The following is a 21,083-nucleotide window of genomic DNA, read 5'->3' as shown; positions in this document are numbered from 1 at the left end:
AAGTGGCTTGTCTATCCCAATAAAGCAAAAACGCGACAGAGAAGCAATGGGTGCAGGCAAAGCTTTGAGGGAGAAACCTTTATTCTGAAAGTCGACAGAGGAAATGCTTTCTGCAAAGGGCGAAGTGACCCTAAAAGTCCACATAGCGCGGCCTCGCAAGTGTGCGCAGCCGCAAACCCAAGAGAAACACTGCGGATTTAAAACACACAGTAACGTCATCCAGCAGGTTAGGAATGGGAAGCAGCCACAGATCAGCTGGACTATTTTTTCTAAAACAGATGACATGAATTCACCGTTACAACCTTTCTTCATGAGTAACAAAGCATTTATTACTGAGACACAGCTGTTATAAAGGTGTTGGAGGAAGAAGAAATGCTATATTTCAGAAATTGACTGAATTAAATAAAGACAAAGTCAAATAAAGTAATAAATTAAGCAACATGTCAAAATAAAAATCCAACAAAGATGTACTTTTATTTACAAGCGGTCAACAAACACCATGTAGGCCTACACTTGTTTACGTTGCTCATTTTAGTTACACATGTGAATGGAGTGGAATAAAATAGATAGCCTTTATTTACCTTTTTTAACAAAAAGAAAATGCACCAAGAACTACATAGCACGAATGTCACACAAAGCTTTCCTATCATTTTGCCCAAGGAAGCAAAAGTCAATATTTAGAGCTCATTGCAGGGGGCCTAACATACAAATAATTTGGGCATGAATGCATAGAGAAGCAAACTGGATCAGGCAGCGCCAGATTTAGGATTATTTGAGTTCCAGGGCTAAAGTTGTTTTTGGTACCCTATTCCCACACAAAGTTTGTTTCATGCATGCAAATTGAAACCAATTACCACAACATGTAAGGAACTTCATCGGTCATATGTTTATTTCCTGTATATGTAGTTCCGCCCATGGAAAACAATCCAAATCCAATTTTTTTTCTGCCAATGGTGAACGGCCTTTGGTGGATCACGTCCACCGATCCATTTTCCTAACAGGTGTGACACCATTAAATGGGAAATAAACAGGCTTTCAAACATCATTATAAGGTTTGTTGCATTGTTACAAAGAAATAATCTTCAATAATAACACCAATTTGATTGCTTTGCAAATCAAAAGTAATAATTTTAGGCCTTTTGCAAAAAGGCATTCTAATTAAGCCATGCCTATATGCGGCAGACAGTAAAAGGCACCAAAAAACAAACATGGCGGCTTGTAGCAAACTAAAAGCTAGAACTGGTTACATGCTTGGGGTTCAGAATGAGGTTTATGTCTCTGATAACGTTTTTTTTTAAAAAGTGAATTGGACATCTTTACAAAATTCCAACAAATCCACATACCTCACAGTGAACTTGCCTGATCAGTTTTCTTTAGAAACGTAAGAAATACAATGTTTACAAAACATCCATGCCTTAAAGAAAATTATAAATTGACTTTAAAACATGTAGCATACAAATAAAGTGTCTATTGAATTGTCCATTTTCATTTCTCCCCCGGTTTTTGACAGTAAGGCGAATTGTGCCCTTGCAAGACTTTAATTATGACTTTTAGTTAATTGCGCAAAATATGATTCAGTATACATTTGGGCTTACATTTTGGGCCATAAAAATTAAATTTGTTCCCGTGTAGTTTTGAAACGCATTTAAATAAAGGTAGGAACCATCCCTGCTTACCAGAATATCTTTTTGCAAGTATGAAATACAGGACTACACCGGGGATCTCAACGTCTAAATTGTTTGCATTACAGCATTTAGCGATGGCTTTCAAAGCGTGATAATGTTATCTCACGTTCTGAAGAATGAAGGTTGTTCATGCAGTGCTCTTTCAGCAATCTGAAATCCCAGAATCACAGCATTCAAGCATAGGCTTGCCCTTAACATAGCTCTAAGATTCCTGCAGATTACTGGAAAGACTAAACCTATGAGCATAGAGACAAAGATAAGCAAAAGCCCCCTGAGTGTATTTTTTTAAAGGATAGCTAAAAGATTTTGTCGTGTATTTCTGCAAAACCAGGAACCCACATAGTCACAATTGCAATCAGTTGCTGGCATCTCCTTTTTAAAGTCGGGTCATTTCTCTCTAGACGACCCCTGTCAGAGGAGCTGCAGAGAGTCGAAGCTCAGGTTCTAGATTTTGTGCCCAGGACAACTACTAGTGGTGCACTCTAGAAAAATATTGCTTATATGAAAGAGTGGCCAAAAGTCATTGTTGAAAGAAAGATAAAAGTCTCGTTTGTGGCACCATCACGCGGTGAGAGTTCTTTAGTTCAACCAAATCATTGAAGAAGCTGCTCAGTGTTTTCCAGAAGATGGATTGAGCTAAATACAGGGGCAATCCTGAAAAAAAACTGTTAGTAGCTATGAAATCCTTCAGATTGAGGCATAGGTTGAATACAGATAGGATCGAAGCGTATTCTTGTGTTGAAATAGCTCAGTAAAAGTCCAGACTTAAATAAGCCTGAGTATACCTAGTACTGGGAGGCCAAGCTTGTGCTTGGAACTCTGTTTTAACCGTTTTAAACAGAAGCTGAATAGCCCGTCGACGCAAAGAGCAAACCCCAGAGGGCATTTCAAAGGTTTGCCTGTGGAAGCCCGAAGTTAATGTCAGACATTCTGACGCACAGATCGGTTCATCGGTTTCCATTAAGCTTCTCGGGTTTTCTGGGCAGATCCTTGCTTGTGCTAGATCAAGGAGGTAAATGGTTGGCTCGGTGTTGCCTTGCCTCCTCTTTCAAGACGCTGGTCCTCTTCCCGTGGGGCGTACAGTGATCCATCGATCTGCTTTGAGGCACCGCCAGACGACGTGATCTCTACCATTTACACTTAGGTACTTTGTTATGAGATGCTTTTCACTTCAGACCGTGTTTGAGCCTGCATGTCTAAACAAAACGCCTAATGCTCACAGAACCTTTTGTAAAATTGTAGTGTGTGAATGTTTGTAGATAAGTCTTGAATAGTATGTATACTCTTGGGGCACTGTATTCATATCCTATTTGCAAAGAAGAAAGTCCTTCTTTGTACACAACCCGCTTTGTTACGTATCCATAGAGAGTCACATAATCTGTTCAGTCCAGCCTTCCTACCTCCTGAGAATCCCCTGTGTTTTTTTTTTTTTTTATTGGTTTAAAGGTGATGAAGCTGGGCAACATGGGCAATAAAAAGGGGGGCTGTAAACACCGTCAGTCCCTGCTTGGTTGGGATGGAGTGAGGAATCATCATAGTCTACATCACCAGGTAAAATATATTTTGCTTTTTGATGCTTTTTTTTTTGTTTTGCTGCAGACATTATTTCCTGAAAGAATCTTGAAATCAAACTTTCAAATAAATCCAGATCCACCATTTTTAAAATCACGTTGAATAAACACAGATGTTGACGGAGGAAGATGGGCTGGTTATTCAGGGTATTAACTGAAAAGCATTGGGGAAGGAAAATATTAAGAATACACATGTGAGCTAGAATTACGCACCGCATTTCCCTTTATTTACACTTTTGAGTTATTTGGTCACATGAATATGTTTTTTGCTGGTATGTTTCTTGTGAAATTTGAACGTGGCGATGGTATCTCATTCATACCTAAGTCTTCCACTTTTCATTAAAGGCAGGCAGCCTCCTAGACTTCTCCTATGACAGTCCATGTATCTAACATTTTTTATTTTAAACTGAGATGACTTCGGCACAGAGAATTATGGAGTTTCTGCTCGGTGTATGACTTCCTCTTCTACTTCAGTTTCAGACGACATTTTTTTAGAAGCGGCTGCAGACTGTGTTTTCCAAAACTCCACTGCGGCCAAGAAAGAGAACTGAGATTGAAATGGCGTTACAATTTCTTGTGTGTGTGTGTTCACTGCTTGTGAGCTTTGAGTTTCACTGCGGTGTCTGGCCTTATGGCTTCTACCACAGACATCCTCCATTGTTTAAGTCATTAAGCTCTGCCTACTGACTGTACTTTGCTTTGCAGAAGTACTCATATCTCCAAAGTGCAGGGCACACGGAGAACACGTGGAAGATGGTGCAAACACCCTGAAAACAACATGGCTTCTTTAGCTGGGAAACGGGAAACCGATTAGAGTTGATTGAAAGATGGATGGAGATCAATTCAGGGAGAAGACAATTGAGACTTTACTCTAGGTTCACTTTCTAGCACAAAATATACAGTTGGAGCTACAGCAGAATGGTTAGATCAAAAGAGATTGTGGCGCTCCAATGGTCCAGTTAAAGTCCAGATCTGAGATCTGTTCAGCAGCTGACTATTTTCTATCAAAGAGGCAGAAATCTGGTAAAGAGATGACTTTAGAAAACATTACTGCTTTTTTTTTTTTTTTAAACGGGAGTTTTATATTTTAAATCCATAAAATAAATGACCAGTAAGTAACGCACCTTCTACCTTCCACCCGATCGTTTAGAATGCCATCCGCTGATCTCATCCTGGTGACCACCATCTCTCTGGCCTTCATTATTTCACTGGCTTCTGGTGCCACATATTGGCCCAAACCTCAAAACGCCAACAAGCCTCCTAAAACTGGGACCAGTGGCCTGGGCGGGGGAGGGCGGTATGGACAGATCCCTACGAAAACGCCCTCTCCTTCCAACAGCCTCTACACAGAAGACACTACAGGGATTATGACGGACGCATACTCCCTGCCCCCAACAGACAGCAGCCCCTTCAACAGTGACACCTACGTGACCGACTACCACATTGATGCAATCGCCCCCCCTGGAAAAACCCATGGCAATTACACTTTTGACTACAATGAATGCTTCTTCAACGTTTGTGAGTGCTGCCCTCCAGAAAAAGGTCCCAAAGGACCAGCTGGCGAGAGAGGGCCTCCAGGGCCACCAGGGGAACGGGGCCCTCCGGGTAAGACTGAATGTTCATTTTAAGAAAATCAATTTCTGGAGGCCAACATAATCCTTCTTGTTTTTTTGGGTTTTTTTAGGGTTGCCAGGAGAAAAGGGAGAGACTGGACCCCAGGGGTCTCCTGGACGAGCCGGGCTACCTGGACTCAGTGGATTAAACGGCGAGAAAGGTACAACAGGAATAAACGGAGACTTACTGATGGTCTCTTAGTTATTTATGTTGTTCACTTGTCACAAAATCTTGGTCGGCGCATAAAATGTGTTCTTGCGTTTTTCTTTTCACCCAAACCTTCACAGGTGTAAAAGGCGACCAAGGACCAGCGGGTCAACCGGGTTCATCTGGAATCCCAGGGAAAGCTGGAGAGAAAGGTGTGTGACTTCTTTCAAGAGCCAGAGTCGGAACACCTTTCCAAACAAGTTGTATTTCTCAATTAAAACATTTCTAGTGAGGCCGTTGCCATGCAGTTGACCCCCATGTTATTAAAATCCCAAGAACCCCCATCATACAAAGAAATCAATGAAATGTGGTCCATAAATGATGTATAGAAGAGGAGAATAACACAGGTAGTAAGCATTAAACATGCTTAAGGAATTCTAAGAAGTGCTCAGAAAGCCCGTTGTTGACAATGATATCTTGAAGATTTCTTCTTTATGAAGAAATGGTGGATATGCATCGCTTGGGTGCATTTCTGACCCATTCTTTCACAAAATCAGACTTCTGATCTTAAAGGTTGTGGGGGTCTCTCCTATGCTCTCTCTGAATTTCAGTCATTTACATTTTGTTAATTGTATTTGAGTCAAGTGAATGACTGCACTATTTATTTTTCTTTTTTCAGATTCTTATTAAGGATGTCTGGCTAAAATTCTCCATTCATCCTGCCTCTAGTTGCATTATGTCTGCCAGTAGGGTTTGCTTTAAAAAAAAAAAAAACTTATGCAAACCATTGGCAATGAAAAGCCTTATTACAGACCATCAGTTATGACTGTATCAGTTGATGACTTCCAATAAAATGTGCTAGGATTGGTTTTTGAAAACCGAAACACGTCAACTATTTTCTTGGCTGTCTACAGCATTTTGTATTACCTCATGTTAAATTGTTTTCTGTCAAAACACACCACAAAAAAACTGGTGCCTGCTTTTGTTTTTATTAAGTTGGATAACTACAATGTTGGCTATACAGACTAAACTCATCAAACATGCAGCTGCCTGAACAATACCAGGAAAATGGGTCATATTACACCAGTTCTTAAAACCCAGCACTGTCTGCCTGTTTGTAAAAGAATAAATTTATAATGTTGCCATTGTACCAGAAATCACTGAATGATCTTTGGTGGAAGCATTATTTCTAAATTGCTTGTCAAGTATGAACCATGTAGACGCCTCAGGTCATCACAGTCGGGTTTACTCCATGTTCCTGGGACCAGAAGAAAACCAGGCAAGGCAACATTTAGTGTCTGTGCCCCTCAATTCTGGAACAAACTCCCTGTTAACCTGAGACGTGCAGGAACTGCTTGGCTGCTTTAAAATCATCACCAAAAACATTGTTGTTCACTGTAGCTTTCAGTCAAATAGTCTAATTAATGAGCTATTTGCCACATTCCTCAAGTGAGAGATTAAAGATTAAATTTTACATTTTGAAATCATCTCTTTTTATGCACTGATTAAAATAAAAATAAATTAAAGGAACGCTTTTTAATTTAAGTATAACATCAAGTCAGTTAAACTCCTGGAACATTGATCCGGTCGGCTCATTAATGGAAATATCTGCTGTTTTGGTGTTAATGAAATGAACAACAGGTGGTCTGAAAACAACCACAAAAACCGGAATGGTTTTACAGGTGGAGTCCATTCCTGTTTTTTCACTACTGGTAGCATGAGCCGATGCCTGGAGCCCACAGAGATTGCACAGGCAGTCCCAGTCAAGGGCGTGTTGGAGATTCCAGGAGACACACAGTTGCTGTAGGAGAGCTGGACAGAGCTGTTGCAGTTCCTTAACCCGTCAGCAGAACAGGTATCTGCTCATTTTTGCAAGGAGGAACAGGATTGGTACTGCCAAAGCCCTTCAAAGTGACCTTATGCATGCCACCGGTGCAAACGTTTCTGACCAAACAGTTAAAACCAGGCGTCCATACATCCTCTTGTAGGCTCTGTCCTCACTACCCGACCCCATGGAGCTCGGCTGGCATTAGCCAGGGAACACTAGAATTGCCAGGGTCAGTCCTGGCGCCTAGTTTTTTTCACAGATGAGAGCAGCTTCACTCTGAGCTCATGTGACAGACGTGAAAGGGTCCGGAGAAGCTGCAGTTATACGCTGCCTGCTATTTTGCTCAGCGACGGTTTGGTGGTGGGTCAGTGTTGGTCTGGTGAGGCATATCCATGGTGAGAGGCACAGACCTGCTCAACAATGTCACCCTGACTGCCATCAGGTATCAGGATGAAAGCCTTAGATCCCTGACATTGTCATTACGCTCCCCTGACCTGAATCCAACAGAATATCTCTGGGACATCATGTTTAGATCCATCTGACACCACTAGGTTGCACCTTAGACTGTCTAGGAGCTCAGTGATGCTCTGGTCAGAACCTTAGCGGGTGTCCAGGACATCATCTCATATCTCACAATGAGCATGCCCTGACATTGTCAGACATGCATACAAGCACATAACCTGTGGTTAAACTCAGAGTTTAGTTCTGCATATTGTCAATGTTGGTCTACACCCATCAAACCCATTCTAGGAAAGGAGGAACAATCACCAGAACTTTCCAAGCTGATTGGGTGAAGCGACACCCAGTGCCCGCCTACCAAAAGTTGGTTTTAGTCAATCAAGGTATCAAATGAAAATGTTGAGCCAGCAGACATTATGAGAAACCACAAGAAGGTAAGCTAGTCAAGGCACTTCTGGCTATTCTTCTTTCAAAGAAGAAGTAGTAGACTCTGAAAAAAAGGACGTGTTAGCAGCAGCCACGTGTGTGTCAATTAAGTTTATTGATCCTTTTCATTACCTGAAGGGGGCATCCTTTTGTTTGTAACATGTTATTCATTCCATATCAGTATGAGTATCAAGCAGGATTTCTTTTTCAAATGAGATCTAATGTGCTTTTTTAATCGTTCCTTTAATTTTTGAGCAGTATGTATATAAAGCTATTAAGAATTTGACACGTTGAGCTTTATTTTAAGCCAACTGTAAAGGTCTTTGTTATTTTAATGCATTTTATTGATTTCCCGTAAAGCTGTTTGGATCACCTTGTGTGTGAAGGGCACTGTACATCTACATGAGCTTGCCTTGGCTTTCTTCTCATCTTCAGCGAAAACCGGTGTTTCTTTGCATTCATTACACACAATTTATGATCTGAATATTTTAATCCTTTGTATGAATGGGTACCTTGGGTTGTTTTCTACATGGTGTGAATTTCATGTTAATAGCTCCACGAGAAATGCACGTATAAAAACAGTGACACTACTTGTTTTCAAATTAAAATGGACAAACATGCCTGTAAACAGTAAAACTGCATCTTATCTGATAATTTCTCTCACTTTTTTAACATAAACTCTTCACACGCTGTAGGTGATTTGGGCCCCAAAGGAGAGAAAGGTGAAAAAGGGATCAATGGACTGAAAGGAGACCCAGGAGTAAAAGGCGAGCCTGGCCACAACGGGACTAAGGGCACCATTGGTCCCGTGGGTCCCCCGGGGACAGCTGGGACAAAGGGTCAGAAAGGTGAACAGGGACGTTTGGGAGAATGTTTAGTTGGGGAGACAGGACAGAAAGGTGATCTCGGTGATCCTGGCCCCCCTGGTCCGAAGGGTGAGATGGGCCCTCCGGGAGCAAACGGGACCGATGGTTCCAAAGGAGAAGCGGGGCCACCGGGAGAGAAGGGGGACCCTGGCACAAGAGGTCCCCCGGGTGCAAGAGGAGTGGCGGGAGTGAGGGGGGAAAGGGGAGCTAAAGGCATACGTGGTCCTCGGGGGCCAAAAGGAGATCCAGGTGAGAGTTTGCAGCCGGTTCGCTCTGCTTTTAGCGTGGGCTTGTTCCCAAGCCGGTCATTTCCTCCACCTGGGCTGCCTGTGAAGTTTGATAAGGTCTTTTACAATGGGGACGGGCACTGGGACACAGCGCTCCACAAGTTCAACGTCACGCACTCAGGAGTCTACTTACTCACATATCACATCACTGTGCGCAACCGGCCCCTGCGGGTTGCCCTGGTGGTCAACGGGGTGCGTAAAGTGAGGACCCGGGACTCCCTTTACGGCCAGGACATCGATCAGGCTTCCAACCTGGTGCTGATGCAGCTCAGCGAGGGCGACCAGGTGTGGCTGGAGACCCTGAGAGACTGGAATGGGGTTTACTCCAGCAGCGAGGATGACAGCACCTTCTCCGGCTACCTGATTTACCCAGACTTACCTATGAAAGCAAACTCTATGAGAAACATTTGAATACAACTTCTAGTTTGTTTTTGTTTATTTTGTTTTTTTATTTTTTTGCTTGCTTCCTTTCCAACTACTGTGCTTGTAGATGCTAAACCCTCACATTATTTCATGTGTCTGTAAAAATGTCGCTGCTTAGAATTCCTCTTTTTTTTTTAGTTGTGCTGATCGAACCAAGCACTTTGCATGCTTTTTTTGCATTAGGACATTGAGAGAGCAATGTTTTTATCTTCTTGGTAGAAATGCATTAAAATTACACTACTTGAAAAACATCTTGCGTTTGGATTTTCATTTTTCTGAGAGAGTCAGCATTAAATTCCTAACAGATTTAAAATTTCAGTAGGAAAATCTCATAATTTCTTGAGAGGATTAAGATGAAACAAAAAACCTGATTACCACTAGAGGGCATACTATGCTCAAATTTTGCAGAAGAATTACTGGAGACGAAAAGGTTGCATGGCGCTTGTATTTTTTTTTTTTTTTTAAAGAGCAAAATAGGTTGCAGGCAGAGGCTAGAAACACGTTATGCCTATCTTTGACAGCAGACTGCTGTCTAGCTACTCAAAACAATGGAAATTGATGTAAAAAAATTAGGTCACCGACTGTCTGCAAATAGGAGGTCAATACTCCAGTCGTAATGCTATTCAAAGAAATCGATGAGACACTGGACATGTCATTTGTGTTTCCTGGGTTCTCACAGACCTGCTCTCCCCACACTCTCACGCTAGTTCAGTCTAATTACCTTCGCCTGAATTAATTGGAAATATACGTTTTAATAATATACAGCTTGCTATTTCTCCTCGTAACTATCAGTGTTTTAAAAAAAACTGATTAAAAAAAGAAGCTACATTGCACACAATTACTGTCAAGCCAGCTGATTGTATAGGAAGAACAGCGTCCTGCAGCTCCGGAAGGACACAGTGTTGCACTGAATACTTCTGAAGTGCACTGCAGAAATTAATTGAAAAAAGTACATATTTTCAAATTATATATATATATATATATATATATATATATATATATATATATATATATATATATATATATATATGCAAACACAATCTCCTTTTAACACACTCAGTTAAGAAATTAAAACGTATTTAGTGTGGGTGTGGGTGTTATAGGGTTTAATCTTGTAAGCACTGACAGTGGTTTTTCTGGCTTTCAGAGGCTTTTCCACAGGATAGTGTTACAGTTGGGGATCAAACCCAAAACATGGTATTAAAGGACTTGCCTGCATGCACCTTCACTCAAAATTATAGGTTACCAAAGGAGAATTATTTGGCAATTATGAATCTGTATCTTATTGGAACAAAATGATAAAGAACAAGAGAGAGATACTCGCAGATTATAGTAGCTAATTAAACATTTGGCAAAAAAAAAGATTTTGTAGTTTTTTTTTTTTTTTCTTTTTAGTTTGCATGTTTGCTTGTTTTTTCCTTAGCTGTCTTTTTGATTATAAAACATTGACATATTCCACTGGTTGATGAGTGAAATACAAAATATGAGCGCAAGTGTCTCTACTGGCCCGAAGGGAGTGCCTCGGAAATAAAACTGAATGCACACAGACAATGCAAACAGAACCTTGTCTTTTATCGACTCTTTTAAAAATATAACTTCTTTTGTAAAATATTGTTCTTAAATAATTTCACAAATTTACCATTCTGAATTATCAGCAAGCTGCAACATTGATATTTTCCTGCCTCTGCTGAACCAATATTGTTGACAGCAGTGCTGCACTTTGGGGAGATTCATAAATGACCTGAATAAAAGCTTAATTTTCTTCATGTTTCCTCTGTTTTTCAGATGGCATCTATTTTTTAAGGGTGTAACTATGATTGTGGAGAGCAGCACATGTATACACAATTAGAAAATGACTGTAAGATGACATGTTAGGAAGAAGAGGATGCTGTTTAAAATTGAGTCTGTATGAACACCGTAAATGTTAACTTCATATGCTTCATACATATATATATATATATATATATATATATATATATATATATATATATATATATATATATATATATATATATATGTATGTATAAATAAGATGTAAAGGAGGACACCAATGCCCACGCTCTGCGGATCGACAGGAATAAAGATCAGTGAGGAGAAATTAATTGATAATCTTAATGCAAATTCGTTTTGTACAGTTAGATAAATTTCAATCAAACGGTAGCTAAATAAGTTAATTTTGACACAAAGATTCATCTAACTTACCAAGACAGAATTTACACAAAAAAATATTGCTTTTGTGTTTCCAGGTAATCTTATGAGGAGCATTCTGAATTAATTAGGAGGTCTCCACAATTAAGGTTATTGTAGACCTGTACGGGGAAAAAAGACAGAAACAACAATGATACCTTTTAAAGAGGAAGGCCCCGTGACATCTCCATCCGCTGCCGAAGGACCCAAAGTGTTTGTCAAATTTCCATCTTATTCTTGCTGCTGCTAGTGGTGATGGCGATGTGTTTGTGCCAGCTTTTTTTTTTGGAACGTTATTTTGCTTGTTTGTTTATGCACACACACACACACATACACACAGAGGCACAAAATGTGTGCAAGTGTCTAAGTGTGTTTGTACATTTATGTATTTCCAACTCCTCGATGTGAAAATATAAATACCTACCTTGGCGGTGTGTGTGTGTGTGTGTGTGTGTGCAGTGTAATCTGTTCCCGGCAGGCTGGATTCCCACTGTGAGAAAGACAGTATATTGTTCCTGCAGCACCGCAGATAACAACTCATTAGCATACTGAATCATTTGGCTGCAAGAGCCACTCTGCCACCCATCTGCACAGAGCTGATAAACGTACACACATACACACTGATGTACACACCTCGCACCAACAGATCCATGAAATGCAGGCCCCCGCACACACACACCAGCCAGCCAGCTCTCGCAGACACATGAAAACACATAAACATGCACTCACACACATACACATCCTTTGACTCCCTGGCTTTCAATCCCTCATATACTCCCTCTATCCTTCCCTTTTGTGAGCCTGCGTCTTTTCTGAGAGTCGGGAAAACTGAAGCAGGTGAACGTTTGGCAGGCATTAACCTGGAGAGCCCCTCGGTGGAGCTGCGGCTAAGCCAGAGCGGAGCACAGGAGAGGTCTCCAAACACCTGGATGTCTCTGATGCTCTCTGGAAGCAATTACAGCCTTTGGAAATGTCTGAGTGCTCAGTGTTGGGGTAATGGAACTTGTGGCATAGCCTGTCGCACAAAGTTAAAGTAAACTTCCCAATAATTATATATATATATTTTTTTTCGGATTATGAAATTTTCTTAATGAAGCACAAGTTAGTGAACCCACAGTTACTATTCCAAGGCTCTAAAGACTTATTTACGACCAGTGAATACATGATTGGAACGCCTGTTTCGAACAAAATGCACAGACACAACAATGGGCAAACGAGTGCAGTGGAGGCTGTAAAAACCACTTTCACAATGGCAGGATATCCTGCAGGTCAGCAAGCCATGGTAACCTCCACAGGAAGTTGTCACTGGTTGGGGGTGGAAGTGAGGATTGTAGCGGCCACTAAGGGAGTTTCTCCGAGGAGGTTGTGGTTTTGAACTTTGCACTGCGTCCAGAAAAAGTGGGAAATACTTACATGGCATCACATCGTCGTGCCTGTTTAGATAAACTATTTATGTTTCACAGCCGTGAAATAACTAAAGGAAAGAAGAACAAAAAAAAAACAGACACATCTTGCTCGCATGAAAAAACAAACCTAATAGATTTTGAACAGATGATCTGAACTGATGTGACCAGAGTTGAACTGAACTGAACTGATTACAATTTAAATGAGTTTAATTCAACCGAACGGAACTAAGATAAGTTAAGTTACAATTAATCAAACTAATTTAGTTAAGACTGAATTGAATTAAGTTGGATTTAACTGTAAAATAAAGTGAAAGTAATTGCGGTTACAGGAATGGAGTTAAATTGAATAGTATTGAACCAGTTCAAATTGAACTGAGTATAATGAACTGAAATGAATGTAATACATTTGAGTTTAATATGGAAAAAATACAGTCTTATTAGAATCAGCCTTTTTTCCCTACAGTTCTAATGACTGAACTAAGTAGAGAACTGAACTGAGTTGAACTTAACTGAACTGAACTGACCTTACCTGGCATGAGCTCAGCTAAGTTAAACTAAACTGAATTTTACTCACTGGAATGTACTGAACTGGACTGAATTAACCCAAAATGAATGCAATCACACTGAATTGCACTGAATCGCATTGAATCAAATTAAAATATTAATTAATTGAGTTGAAGCCGCCTGAAAAGAACTGAGTTCGTCTGAACTCAAAAGAATGGAAATGAACCAAACTGAACCGATGTCAAATCGAGCAGAATAAAACAGTAACAGGAATGAAAAATGGCTAAGATAAACCACAGAGAAATCAACTTTTCTGCTGCATATTTTATTCTGTTTTTTTTGTATAAAATCCATCCCTTTAACATTGTATATATTTATAGATACAGCTATCATACAACAAATATGTCATTACCAAACGTACAACGTCCCTTTACTGTAATTCATAAAATACCAAAGGTACCAAGATAAGCTACCAGGCTCTGCTACAAAAGCAGAATAACCAACAAGAGTGATTAATACTTAACTTCCAGAAAACTGCTGGTGTTCTTATAACATCCATACTGCAAAGAGATGGTGGTGGTGGTGGGGTAGCTGTGGTGCGAGTGTGCATTTACACGCCTAATGCGGAAACAAAGGGACTTATTTGTGTACCTTGCTAAACTACATTTGCATTATAGTTTAAAAAAAAAAAAACATCAAAACATTCATATCAAAAGGACTTCATGAGTCGTCTCAAGACTTCATCTGACTCATGTTTTGTACACTTTAAGAGCACTGTCCATATTGTACCTCCACAACAATTTCAAACACATGTGCTTTGCATCACACACAGTGTAATTGTTTGAGCGCCCAGTGAAATATTTGGCAGAATTTTCGAATCACCGAGTGTGACTGAAGTGGTACCACATTTAATGCACTTTCATCCACATGTTCACTTGGTATAGTGTTACACTTAAGAGTTGAATTCCTTTTATTCCCTCTTCTCAAATCCTGTCTCTTTACGGAGAGGTTTTGATGGTAAACCCACGGACAAGCACGCTATGGTACATCTGAAACCTCAGGACTTGGAAAGTCCCTGTTATTAAGCTGTGCAGTGGAAATATAATACTATTTACAATACATACGTAACTGCGTCAGAGTCCCGTCCGTTCACTGTGTTTAACAGCCTCCAGCAAGCGTTTGCTTTATTATTATTATTATTCTATCCCATTAAAACCCCTTCCGTTTTGAATCTTATGGTTTATTTCTTGGCATTCTAGATCAGGTCCCCTGCAGAACTGTTAAAGCCAAGCGGATCCATACTATCTGCACCACTGTGTAATCAATGGTGATTGTAGGTTTAGCACTAAATGGACTCCTGACACTGAAAATCCTCTAAGTGATGAGCGTTTGATTTGAGATGCTTTCGTATCCCCTCCCCACCCCTCACCCTCTGGTTTGATTTCACAGAGCGTCTTTGGAGCTTTCAACATGTAGAAACGTATGGTCTGCAGGTTGTTCAGGAAACGGGGCGCATGCAGAATTTACAAGTCTTTCGCTGGATCAAATTCAACCACAATATTTAGGTGTATTGTCTCAGGTTGCAGGGTCGCCCTCTCCCTACGTGTGAGATCATTCTTCCTAAAATGAGAACTCCAAGATGAAGGGTTTTGAAGACATCCACTTTTCAAATGATCTGTGTTTGCTTTTGCTTAGTCTACTGACGCCACATCGGTGTTCCCCTGGTGCCAGCATCATCGTCGAGTGGAACCATCTAATGGACGTCCGTTGCGCCTCAGATCCCTGGCCGCTAGGTGCAGTGAGGGTCCGCGGGAGGCTGTTAGAGTCCTCGTAGCTGGAGGTGAGTCCTGGTCCTCCATGAAGCTCTCGGGACTCCCCTCAGCATCGCCGTCGGGGAGGCTGCCACAGCTGGAGCCTGGTGACATTGTCTCCAGAAGATCATCCCTTGCCAGGCCCACTACAGTCTCCTGGTGCGGCGCGCCCTGAGGGCCTCCCTCGTGGGTCGGAACGCCAACCAGCAGCCCGGTGTCCCCGTCCGTCGCGCCGCCAACGTTCCGCCCGCCGTCCTGGTCCTCCAGGAGGTTGGAGAGGAAGCTGATGTACTTCATAGCGAGTCTGAGGATCTCGTTTTTGCTCAGCTTCTTGTCCGGCGGGTGAGTGGGGATGAGTTTGCGGAGCTCGGCGAATGCACCGTTTACATTCTGCTGCCGCCAACGCTCGCGGCTGTTGGTGAAGATGCGACGCACAATCTTCGGCTGGCCAGCTGTCGGCGGAGAGGGGGGAAAAGAGAGACAAAGACTGACATGAAGGGTGTAAGGTACCACGGCAGCGAAACAAAGAGCAGCCGATCGTTACCAAAAAGCTATGGGTTTTTAAAAGATCCGAAAAGAATTGCAGCAGCAGAGAAAGATATACAACATTTAGAAGAAGAAAAAAACAAAACCAAAAACAAACCGTAACACCCAACGCTTGCAAATCTGTCCCCAGTACCGCCATGGATTTTTGAATATACAAGACATAAATGATTTAGCTCAACAAACTCAAGAATAAATGGCATTCGGTAGGGTGCACTCACCCTCTAATGAAATCAATGACTATTTGTGTATTTAGACATAGTGTTGCAGATAGGTTTAAAAAGAATCACATAATCTGAAACATTCGCGTTGAAGTCGGGCAACTGTCCCTCTTTTAGGAATACAATAAATTCTGAATTTTGTGTGCCAAAAACTCGAGAATAAAGGGAATTTGTGAGGATGGGGTGGAGTTAACGCCGCAATCTAAAGAGTTGGTATTTGTTTAGACTCGCTGAAAGGCTTCTCTAGGAACGGGTAAATAAAACATGATCTAAAACATCCGATTTGACCGATTGCGTAGCAGTTCCAACACTATCCTCAGTTCAACTGCGGAGTTTCCAGAATACGAGAAATCACAGATGATGCGTGCGCAAATGTCAAGAGCAAAATATGTCTGGGTTGTTGAGTTATCTCTCTTCTGCAATCTGTTATTGTTTATTTATTCAGAAACACTGAAAGGCTTCTTCGAAGATGGGTGTTAAAAAATAAAATAATCCGAAAACCCCCACTTCAAATATCACTTAGAAGTTGCAAAAATGTCCTCATGGCAGCTATGATTGATTAGGATATAAAACACGCTTTATTATTGTAGCCACACCTCAAAAGTGTGTATGGGAGGATGTGTTAACCCTCTACTGAAATATTTTTTTTCTTCCCTTTTATTTTACACGCTAAAAAGCTTCTCTGTAGGTAAAGATGAAACCTAAAACATCCAACTTCAGTTATCATATAGGGAATATAACACTGCTCTCTGTACTGAAGAGTTTAGGGATAAAATGACCCACTTCTTCTGACTGCAGGTATAAATTGTTGTATGTTTTTTTTTTTAGATTAACTTGAAAGCTTCGCACTTCAACCATCAAGTTGCCAAACTGTCATTAGTGTAAACGTGGATTTTTCTTTTAGAATACAAGGAAAGATTTTTCTTGCCAAATGTCAAGAAAGGGTGTTTGGGATGGTGCGTTCACCCTATTCTGTAGTACATCTATATATAGATAGATATTTTGTGCTTTCCTTAACACAACTAAATGCTTCTCTGCAGGTAGCCGTATTATTCCACCCCCAACAGAAGTGTCTTTTTGGTTATTGTTGCTCTTGGAACACACCCAGCCTATCTTAATCCTTCAGCCCACTCTGCAGTAAAACCTTGGCATGGAGGCAGCAGCACCCCCCCAATTCTCCTCCCTTGTATGACAGTGAGTGGGCAGCAATGGAGAGGATGTCTCAAATCAAATGTACTCCATATTTGCCTAAGAATGGGTTATTTTAATGATATGCAGGTACATGTAGAGTAATTTGCACTGTGAATTAAGTATTTCTCACTGGTTGAACTGCTCTTTTCCCCCTTCCTCTTTGCAACGCATTGTCTGCAACACTCAGATACATCCATGTCAGTGGATGAATGGCAATGGAGATGAGGGAGGGACACTGGGGGGGAGGGGGGGAGGGGGGGGGGAGTTGGACACTGTACTGGCAGAAGAAGCACACAGCAGAAGTGCATCTTACCATACTTATAAAGATCTAAAATGCGCCTACCCTCGTCGAGTTCAACCTCATAAGGCGCCGGGCGGCGCTTTACCCTGTTGCTGGGGTACATGCTGTACTGCTCTGACTCTCCTCCAAGACTACAGAGACAAGAAAACAGGCAGAAAACGATGCACAGGTCAATGTAGCGAGGTAAAAAACAAAAAAAAAATGGAATTGCATTGTGAAAAACACCGTAGCATCACTTCAAAAGTTGTATTACCTTGATGCAAGGATACAAAAAAGCCTCAACAATATACACGAAATATGAACTCAATTACATCTCAAGATTTTTGTTATATATCTGGTAAAAAATAAAAACAACAACCGTCTGTCTTACCAACTTTCCATCCTAAACTCAAAGATTGTGCGTGCAGATAAAACACTTGCTCTTTCTGACTTTACTCGTACCTGTTGATGGCGGCGAGAGGCTGCGCCAGGTTGTAGAGCATCGCCCGGGCCGGGACAGGGAACGCGTTTGGGCTCAGCTGGACCATTCGAGCGTTGTCTCGGTGCGGCGGCGGAAGCGGCAGCGGTGGGGGTCTGCGAAGTTCCGTGATCGGCACCAAATGGCTCTCCGTCCTCTGCTCCAGCGCTTTTATAGCGTCCCTCCTGGAGAGCTCGATCACCGGCACTTCCCTTTTCAGGTCAAGGGCGTTAAGAGAGGCAGTTTCCCTGGCAACGCCGTTGATGATGATGCTGATGCTGGTCCCGTTGCTCGAGTTCTGCAGCGGAACGTCATCCGTCTCCTCAGCCCCTTTGAAGCTCCCTCCCCTCTCCTTCTCATCTGCCTCCTCCTCCTCCTCATCCTCCTCCTCCTTCACCCCCTCGTTGCCATCCTCCCCCCTTTCCCTCCGCGGCTCCTCGTCCTCCTCGTATCCGTTGTGTCTGGAGATGATGGCCGAGTCTTCTTGCTTTCCAGGACCGGATCCTGCGTCGGGACTTCCAGGGCAAAGCTCCTGCTCCCGTTTTTCCATCATTTTCGAACCGTGACCCGTTTTACAGCCCCACAATGTCCTAGATGAAAACGTCCTCCGTTAATCTATTATCACAGCAACATTTCTCACACTCTAAGCAATTGCCGTCCTTGAAAAATCTTAAATAAAAGTGAATTGGAATGGTTCAGAATTCGTCTTTAATAATTAACCAGCAATTATTATCAATTGCAAATTTCAATAGGTTGAGGTACATGTGAAATAAGAATCGAACGTTTTTTAAAAAAATGTTAGAATTAAATACATACATATGTATTTGTTTTATTTTTAGCTTATACATGTTTTCCCTCTCTTTAAAAAAAACAGTTGAAAACCTTGGACGGGCTTTCTCAACAGGAAAATGTATATTAATGTAACATGTGTTTTTTTTATTTAAATAGTGTCATCGAATAATCACGTTGTGGCAAATAAAAATAAATTGTCTTCAGGTTTAACATCGTTCACCTTGATGGTAAAATTCCTCACTGTCATTTCCTCTTTTTTTTTTTTACAGACTCGAGTATTTCGGCTAAAGGCTGAGGCTTCAGTCATGCTTTCTAATTTAATGCCCGATTCGCGGCAATGCAGTCCTTAATAGCAAACGTTTTGTTTTCGTTTTTTAAGCGATGAAAATACGTTTAAGTGTCATTCGAGTTTTGTAAATTAAATAGTGTTTTTACTACTGATTTTTTTTTGTGTGTGTGGAAGAAGCGATCACATTTCCTACGTAACGCAGACACCAGGCTCTCCACGGGAGATTGTTGGCTATTTCTGCGTCGAAAAATAAAATATTTAGATCCTTTTTTTCCCTCTCCTAATTAGTTCTGACATAAAGCGACGCTGCTCGGATCGGATCGTTTTTCTAGAAGTGAGAAATTATTTGCACATAGATTTGTCTCTATTCGCTGGGAAGGCCACGATGCTATTATTGCTAGGGATCGTTATGGGTTGGTCTTATAATATGTCCACTTCATAAACGGCGTAAGGTGCTTTTAGGTGTAATCTAACGCAGCAAAGCCCCGCAAATATGAAAATCCAACAGCAGACTGTAGATATAACAAACGCGCTTTTTCTTTCCTTCTTATTTTTGGGAATTATCCCACAGGCCTCGCATCCGTTTTTTCCCACCTCACAGTCTCAGCCCGGTCGGACAAGTCCAGAAAACATAGACTAAATATGCCGCGCGTTACCACGGAATAAACCCGACGGCATCCCTCCGTGGCGCAGCAAGAGGAGCGACGCGTACGACGGTGGAAACATGGGAGACGGATTTTTTGTCGCACTTACCGTTGCAGCCGTGTTGTTGATGTTACTGTGTAAGTGGAGCCATTTTGTGAGTGGGTCATCCATGTCTGAGCTTTTTCTTTTTTTTTTTTTCCTCTGCCAGTTGTGAAGCTGTGTGTGTGTGTGTGTGTGTGTGTGTGTGTGTGTGTGTGTGTGTGTGTGTGTGTGTGTGTGTGTGTGTGTGTGTGTGTGTGTGTGAGTTATTCCCCGCCGCATCCAGCGCGCTCCCCTTCTCTGTATGGGGAGCGGAACACAGGCCGCAATGTGGCCGGGCGAGATAAGCGCACGGCAGCGGCCTCTTCATTCCCGATAAGCCCCTAAACCCATTATTTATGAAATGATTCATTATTATTTGGCTGTCGTTGGGGCTATATAGTCTTGTGGAGGGCAAGGCATAAAAAAAAAAGAAAAAAAAAAAAGCAAACAGGCACAGCGCAACGGTCTGTAACAACGTGAGGCATATGGCAGACTGTACCGGCTGCGCTCCTTAGGTGCTTTATTTTATTTAAAAATAATAATAATAATAATAATAATAATAGGGAAAGAAACAAAAGCTCAGGTTAAGCCTTGGGCAACTTTGTATTCTTAGCAAAAAAAATCTTCTATAAGCTCATTTATCTAGCAATAAAAACTGTTTATTAGATCTTAGGAATATCTCGATTCATCTACATTTCGTGCCTCGAGGATGCTCATCTGAAAGACCAACAGCTTTAACTAGGCCCATGGTTGGGCATTTACTCAAATAAATAAACACATAAATAAATAAATAAATAAATAAATAAATAAATAAATAAATAAATAAAATATTCAATAAATATACGTTTGTGCCTGTGTTTTTGTCCCGTCCCAGAAGAGACGGGGTTGGTTCTCCGTGGCCGGCGGTTCCCCGAGGTCCACGCACGGGGGTGGGGAGTGGTGCTGCTGGTGATGATGGCGGTGGCGGTGGTGGCAGTCATGGCTGGGGGGAGATAAAAGCGGATCGGTCTCTGGAGGCATCAGATAAAAGAGCAGAGCATCAACTGCTGACATGCTATCAGCGCACATTCAGGACAAGCCTTAATGGTAGAAGGTACATCATAATAACAGATTTTTCCGCACGCTTCTGTCCTCACAACTCCGATTATTAATTACGAACATAGATAGATAGATAGATAGATAGATAGATAGATAGATAGATAGATAGATAGATAGATAGATAGATAGATAGATAGATAGATAGATAGATAGATAGATAGATAGATAGATAGATAGATAGATAGATAGATAGATAGATAGATAGATAGATAGATAGATAGATAGATAGATAGATAGAACCTGTTGGAAGA

The 21,083-nt window shown here is 41.4% G+C and overlaps 2 protein-coding genes across 3 annotated transcripts; one reads left to right on the top strand and one right to left on the bottom strand.

The window, feature by feature from the left end:
* Positions 1 to 115: 115 nt before the first annotated feature.
* On the top strand, positions 116 to 10,075 carry otol1a (otolin 1a). The gene is made up of 6 exons (XM_036138135.1): positions 116 to 2,829; positions 3,132 to 3,236; positions 4,407 to 4,861; positions 4,941 to 5,030; positions 5,158 to 5,229; positions 8,426 to 10,075. The coding sequence occupies exons 3-6, from the start codon at positions 4,408 to 4,410 to the stop codon at positions 9,292 to 9,294; spliced, it is 1,485 nt and encodes a 494-aa protein (XP_035994028.1). The 5' UTR covers positions 116 to 2,829; positions 3,132 to 3,236; position 4,407; the 3' UTR covers positions 9,295 to 10,075.
* Positions 10,076 to 13,707: 3,632 nt separating this feature from the next.
* Positions 13,708 to 19,900, bottom strand: tal1 (T-cell acute lymphocytic leukemia 1). 2 transcript variants are annotated; one of them, XM_012876521.3, is made up of 4 exons: positions 19,762 to 19,900; positions 17,912 to 18,517; positions 17,483 to 17,601; positions 13,708 to 15,666 (listed from the first exon to the last, which is right to left on the bottom strand). In XM_012876521.3, the coding sequence occupies exons 1-4, from the start codon at positions 19,818 to 19,820 to the stop codon at positions 15,137 to 15,139; spliced, it is 1,314 nt and encodes a 437-aa protein (XP_012731975.2). In that variant the 5' UTR covers positions 19,821 to 19,900; the 3' UTR covers positions 13,708 to 15,136. The 2 variants fall into 2 exon arrangements, with proteins under 2 accessions (XP_012731975.2, XP_012731976.2); XM_012876522.3 differs by having other exon boundaries at positions 17,513 to 17,601; positions 19,762 to 19,898.
* Positions 19,901 to 21,083: the final 1,183 nt, after the last annotated feature.

The sequence above is a fragment of the Fundulus heteroclitus genome, chromosome 6, assembly GCF_011125445.2.
Source record: "Fundulus heteroclitus isolate FHET01 chromosome 6, MU-UCD_Fhet_4.1, whole genome shotgun sequence".
NCBI classification, from domain to species: Eukaryota; Metazoa; Chordata; class Actinopteri; order Cyprinodontiformes; family Fundulidae; genus Fundulus; species Fundulus heteroclitus.
Note: the sequence above shows the minus strand (reverse complement) of the source record. Positions and strands in the feature narration are given on the sequence as shown.